General features: G+C 44.1%; 1 protein-coding gene across 1 annotated transcript; it reads left to right on the top strand.

Moving 5' to 3' along the window:
• The first annotated feature begins 1,235 nt into the window (after window positions 1–1,235).
• KCTD12 (potassium channel tetramerization domain containing 12) lies at window positions 1,236–5,871 on the top strand. The gene has a single exon (XM_006116441.4). The coding sequence runs from the start codon at window positions 1,629–1,631 to the stop codon at window positions 2,610–2,612; it is 984 nt and encodes a 327-aa protein (XP_006116503.2). The 5' UTR covers window positions 1,236–1,628; the 3' UTR covers window positions 2,613–5,871.
• The last annotated feature ends 730 nt before the right edge of the window (window positions 5,872–6,601 follow it).

The raw sequence follows: 6,601 nt of genomic DNA on the forward strand, positions 1-6,601 counted from the left end.
AGTATACACATACATTCACACCCCCCCTAAATGTGTCATCGTGTAATTAAAGCACTGGTTTACGTGTTCTACCTCTACAGGATGGAATATATCAGACCTACTCAAATGTTTATCATTTTGATATTGTCTCATTCTCTTATTGAATTAATAAGACTGACATGAGGGCACTCCCTATCACAACTATCGGTTAAAGAAAATTCTTCATTCTTTCAAGTGGCAGTCTTATGTGTTAAAGCAAAAGATTGTAAATTTTATACCCTTTATATTAGGACTGGCAAATTTTGGCATCAGTATATACATTACCACCATTCATGAACAGAACCAACATGATGCATATTGAAATTGAGTATTGGTTTCCCGTGAACTTGTGTGAATAACATTAAGGGTCAATGTGACAAAATATAAAAACTATCATACAATTTGTTATTTGTTAAATTATGTGGTGAACTACTTGTGGACTATATCCTGTTTCAGCACTGATGACACTACAGTGTTTTAACACAGATGCACTATTTTAAAGCAATAGACATTTATTATGAAAATGTCAGCAATTCTTTTAACTCCAGGGAAATGCATTGGATTAGAGAAAAAATACATGAAGATACAGAGTATATGTCCATGTGGAAAACAAATTTTCTTTAAACAATAAAAAGGTGGTAGGTGAGGAACAAGCTTCTCATCTTGGCAGAGCACAAGGGATAGACACAAGATTGGACAAATGCTGAAAATATACTAGTGCAGCAAGCCCTCCCCCCATGTGGATTATTTTCTTTACCTCATTAACACTTCCATTTTTTTGCACGACTCTGCATTTGGGATGTAAATAAGTTAAAAGCAAGATAACACCAAACATGTGAAAAGGAGAGAAAGTTGACCCTGAGGGATGTCTTTCACCAGGAGCGGATAAGAGGCATTGGGTATAGAGATGTATGGAAACAACTTTATTTGCAGTACCATCCCTAAACCAATTCCTGAAGTTTATTCCTAAACTTTGCTTTACATTTCGCTATACATTTCCAAAGCGCCGTGCAGCCATTCAATGCTGATTCCTGCCTGCGCTGTGTCAGATAAGCCGATAACTACCCTGATGAGATAGATGAGCCAATGCTCCGAAGTACAAACATTTTCCCAGTGACTGGCAGGCCGGGGAGTCACGTTTGGAAAAGACGTTCGGCTTTGCAGTGGATGAGGACTGGAACCCAGGGGCTCTGTAGTCTCCTTTGTAAGAGGGCAAGGGAGGGGACGTCAGTGTAAATCCATCCCCCTTCCTCTCCGTGTGAGTGAGAGTCTCTGCGCGCAGCTCTGCCTCCCAGCCACCCTCCCACGCCTCCTGCGAGGTGCAGCCGCTCTACATAAACACAGCCTCGCTGCTAGCGCCGGGGACTTGCCTCTCAGCCTGACCCAGGAAGAGGAGGCGCGCCTAGCGGACACGGGAGCGGGGAAATAAGCTAGGCGTGGGGGAGCCGCGCCCGCAGGGAGGGAGGCGGCCAGGGGCTGTGCCGGAGCGGAGGACTGCGAAAGGGGCCGAGAGGCGGCGGCGGCTCTTCCCACGGCCGGCGGGGCGGGAGGAGAGGCGACTGCTCCCCGCCACCCGCCGGAGTAAGGGCAGGCGGCGGGCTCGCTCCGGGATGGCGCTGGCGGACAGCGCCCGGGGGTTGCCGAACGGGGGCGGCGTGTCCCCAGCGGCGGGGCCGGGCTCGGGGGCGGCGGCGGCGGCGGGCTCGTCCGCCTTCCCGGAGATCGTGGAGCTGAACGTGGGCGGGCAGGTGTATGTGACACGGCGCGGCACGGTGGTGTCGGTGCGGGACTCGCTGCTCTGGCGCATGTTCTCGCAGCAGCAGCCCGGCGAGCTGCCCCGGGACAGCAAAGGCCGCTTCTTCCTCGACCGCGACGGCTTCCTCTTCCGCTACATCCTGGACTACCTGCGGGACCTGCAGCTGGTGCTGCCCGAGCACTTCCCCGAGCGCAGCCGCCTGCAGCGGGAGGCCGAGTACTTCCAGCTGCCCGAGCTGGCCCGCCGCCTGGCGCAGGGGCGAGGGGTGGCCGCCGGGGGGACGCGCCCCGCCGCCCTGCACCGCGACGGCTCCCTCTGCGCCGACGAGCCCCCGCCCTTGCTCGGCTACCTGGAGGCGGAGCCGCCCGAGGGCGGGGTCGCCGCCTCGGCCCCGTCGCCCACCTCCAGCCGCAGCCCCTCCGGGGGCCCGCTGCTCACCCCGTCGCAGTCGCTGGACGGCGGGGCGGGGCGGCGCTCGGGCTACATCACCATCGGCTACCGCGGCTCCTACACCATCGGGCGGGAGGCGCAGGCCGACGCCAAGTTCCGGCGGGTGGCGCGCATCACCGTGTGCGGCAAGACGGCGCTGGCCAAGGAGGTGTTCGGGGAGACGCTGAACGAGAGCCGCGACCCCGACCGCCCCCCCGAGCGCTACACCGCCCGCTACTACCTCAAGTTCAACTTCCTGGAGCAGGCCTTCGACCGCCTCTCCGAGGCCGGCTTCCGCATGGCCGCCTGCTCCTCCACCGGCACCTGCGCCTTCGCCCCCGAGCAGGGCGGCCCCGCCGACGACAAGATCTGGACCAGCTACACCGAGTACGTGTTCTGCAGGGACTGAGCCGGCTGGCAGCAGCGGGGCAGGCCGCCCCGTGCGCCCTCAGCCCGCTCCCGTCCACCTCCCCCTCCATCCTCCCAGCCACACCCCAAGAGATGCTGGAGGCGCTGCTTCCTTCAGGCCCAGGGCATGAGGGGAGTTGCCTCTCCCTCGCTCCCAGAGGCTCTCTTCCCACCAACTAGGCAACCTGCCCCTCTGAAGAGGTGTATGTATGTGTGTGTGAGGGATAGATAACTGTTTTTTCTTGTCCCATGCGCATGCTTTCACTTCTCCTCCGTTTCCCTGCCCAGATTTAAAATTGCCCACCCAAATGCAATATGGTGCACGGGACAGCTGTCTATGATGTGTTGCCCTCTTGCCCCTGATTTTCCTCCAGGAACAGTGTGTGGGGTGATGCTGGTAGCGATGACTGGCCCTCCAAGACCAATTACTCTCCTATCCCTTCCTACTCCATCTCCTATCTTTCCTAAAAGTTCTGAACTTTAAAGATCTTGAACTGGATCAAGTGTGTGTGGCTGGTGAAGAAGGCTGATGGCCAGGGACAACTACCAAACCAAGTACTCTGGTTTACCAACCAATTGAACTGTTAAATCCATTTGGAAGAACAATGGCTATCTCCACTAGATATAAAGTAACATTTTATTGAAAACGTACAGTGCTTGTGAATCATAACTTTCATAGGTGGTGTAAAATCCTTAGTGTCAGCATATACAGGAACTACATAAAAATCCATTGCACGTTCCTTACATGCCTTTAAAGTGGATTGGTGTGACATAAGCCAGGCTGGTCAGAGAGGAGATAAGAGTGCCTGCTTCCTATGAAAGTGAGATTTTTAGCTGTTGAAGTAATACAAGTTTATAAATCCAAGTAAAAAGGAGTCCTGCTTGTTACTTCAAGTGTTGCCACTTTAGCACTATATAATTGTTGAAGCTAACTGAAATGCTTCCTCAAATGGCTTTAACAAAATAAATGCTGATTTTTAGTTTTTGTAGCCGTATTATTAGAAAAATCACACTAAGTAACACTTCCTAGGCATAAGTACTTTATCAAAAACAGGTAGAGAACTAAACACAGCCCCAACAAAACAGGAGCAACGATCACTTGCTTCAATGGGAGTTATTCTCCCTACAATAGTGCTGAACTTGGTCTGTATAATCTAGCAAATTTAGAACAGTTTCTCTTCCAGAGGAAGCAACCATAGCTTCATGTGGAAGAATAACATATTGTATAAGCACAAGCGTTTGTAATAAATGATGATTTAGCAGTCCTTTCTAATGAGCGGCTAAGGATCTGACTACAAATGCAGTTTGCACTTCTTGAATTTTTTTAAAACATGAGTTATCTATTCAAGCTTCAATAAAAGAAAATGACACCTTAACCATCCTAAAAGTTCAAGGACTTAATGATGCATAGTGAAGTTACAAAGGTAAAACTGCAGTTTAACTGATTGTTCCTGACTCTTGTATTTAATTACTAGCACTTACAATCTAACCAAAGAGTTTCACATTGGGGTTTCATTTTAAAATCTCACTTCCTTTTTATAAAGCGATAGCTTCAGATAATATGAAACCTTTTTTATTTAAGTAGCTTCAAATAATTATGAAGCCTTTTTAGTTAAGTAATATTCACCAATTCGAGTTTCAGTGCTTTTTCTCTCTTTTCACCACTTACTCTTGAACTAAAGGCAAGTAAGACTGCAAATTATTTTCAGTGTTATTTTCATAGTTTTTTATACATTAAGGTAGAGTTAACCCATGTAATTAAGCTGAAAATATACATGAGAGCAAGTGGCATTATCCAGTTGTAGATAATTGTAAAATGAAATATTTTTAAAAGTGAAATATAAATTTCAAATTAGATGAGCAATAATAAGAAAGCAGTGGAAGGCCAGTGCACCAGAAAACAGAATGAAAGCTGGTTATCCTAAGCCTTATTCTAAGATCATTTCTTTGTGTAAACCTTATCTATACCACAAGTGAAAGGTTATTGATCACAGCTACTAAGTATTTACAGTGTCATTCCTAAGTTAATGACTATCTTTTTCTAGTTTCTGTTCAGTAACTTTCTCTGAAGTATGTTTTTTAAAACTTTGTATAAAAAAGATTTTCAGTAAGTGTTTAAATTAGCTCCAGCTAGGTTTTTTTTTAAACAACCTTGTACTTTGGCTTAAGTCCATCATAGGAGTTATGAATGGAGGACCATTAAATTGAATTTGTGATTTAGTGTATATACACTATATAAACATTTTACACGAATCATCTAGTTTTTTATTCATTTTAGTGCAACGAAATTTCATAAATTATATCTAGCCTGAACACTTGCATATTGCTCTGTATATAATATGGTAATATTTTGATCCATTTCTAATACCTGTTTCTATGGGGAAAAAACTGAGTATGGATATCAACATGACTGTAGGACTAAGTTTGTCTACACTTACTTGCTTAAATGTGAATTATAACTAAACTTCTTGTTGGCTAGATGCCCCCCCTAAAATGAAGATACCTGTATTTTGATCAATAAATGTCTATTTGCTAGCAGATGACCCAGAAGATCCTATGTTTATTAAAAAAAAAAAAAGAATGGGTATAATAAAATCAACACAAGTATTAATTTTTTTCTAAACTTTGTGTTTGTGATATTAAAGACTACGCAGTGACTGGTAATGATACGGAACCTTTGACTTATAGGGCACTGATTCTAATCTGAACTCAGGTTGGTGGATGTGTCCTAAAATAATTAGCTGTTTGATAGACTAACAATAGCTATGGTAGCTATGTAAAAATGAGTTGGTAGTTGCAGACAAATTGCTAATGAGCAGCCTTTCACTGGACAAGTTAGTGAGTCTTGATGTCTCTCTCAGAGCTTAAGGAGTGAGTGGATGTGGTTGCCTTTAGAGGCAGTCCCTCTCCAGGTTAATGTGGAGGCATGCTAATGGAGCACTGTACATATTTCTGGAATTACTGTTGCTCACACTTTGCCCGTTCTATGAATAAATACAAGTCTGATACTATTAATGAGCACTAACTTTTTTTTAAGGCAGTTTCTTTTAATTAGAAATGAAGGCACAGGTATCCTACTTTTATCAGTCGTGTGTCATATATGGTATCTCTTTATAACAAATGTTTGATAGGATGTTTATATTTTTGTACATGTAGATAATTAGCCATATATTCATCCTTTTTCACATTGTATAGTGATGGCAACAGACGTCATCCTAGGAAGATGTTACAGACCAAATTAAATTCTTGTTCTTTTGATACTAACTTAGTCATGTTATTTATATTGTCTTTTTACTCCTGTTAGAGATAATTTGCATGATGTCATTACCTTTACTTTATATTTAATAGCATCAGGTTCACAGCTTCAGCAGAACTTCCTAACTAGTCTGAAAACTGAGCCATGGAGGCAGGGATACTTTGTGTATAGTGCTTTTTCTCTAAAGACATTCATGATGTAGATAAAGGTTAACATATCACACGTTCTTTTTAAGATACACAAAAAACTGTTGTGGAGCCAACTTTACTGATTGGCACCATCCGTAAGTCTCAAAGAAACTATTATTATTCAGTAGCTTAATTTGGATAATACAATATATCTGGCTAGCTGAGATGTTAACATTAGTAATTCAGGCAATATTAATGTAACTAGTAACTAATATAACACTGATCTCTCGAGGAAAATGTGGTGCGAGCATCTCAGAACAAATTTTGTTTGGATTAATTAAAAGTGCAATAAAAGCTTTCCTGCACCAATGGAAGAGTGACTTTAATATTAGCTATTGCTGATACCTTTATAATGCAAATTTTAATATAATGGAGGTGAATTTTGTTTGATTCATGGAAGATTAGTGATTAATTGCTAGTAAAATCCAATTTTTACGTTACGATGGAACATTTGGATATTTAATAGATTTTTCTTTAGCTGTCCTGCTGAAGGTTTTAAAGATTTAAACTATTGTTTTTTTTTTTCATAAATTACATCTGGGTCAT

The sequence above is a fragment of the Pelodiscus sinensis genome, chromosome 1 (genome assembly GCF_049634645.1).
Source record: "Pelodiscus sinensis isolate JC-2024 chromosome 1, ASM4963464v1, whole genome shotgun sequence".
In the NCBI taxonomy this organism is placed as follows: domain Eukaryota; kingdom Metazoa; phylum Chordata; order Testudines; family Trionychidae; genus Pelodiscus; species Pelodiscus sinensis.

What these genes read in the sequence shown, in the direction of transcription:
- KCTD12 (XM_006116441.4), top strand. Translation starts at nt 1,629, where the DNA reads ATGGCGCTGGCGGACAGCGCCCGGGGGTTGCCGAACGGGGGCGGCGTG.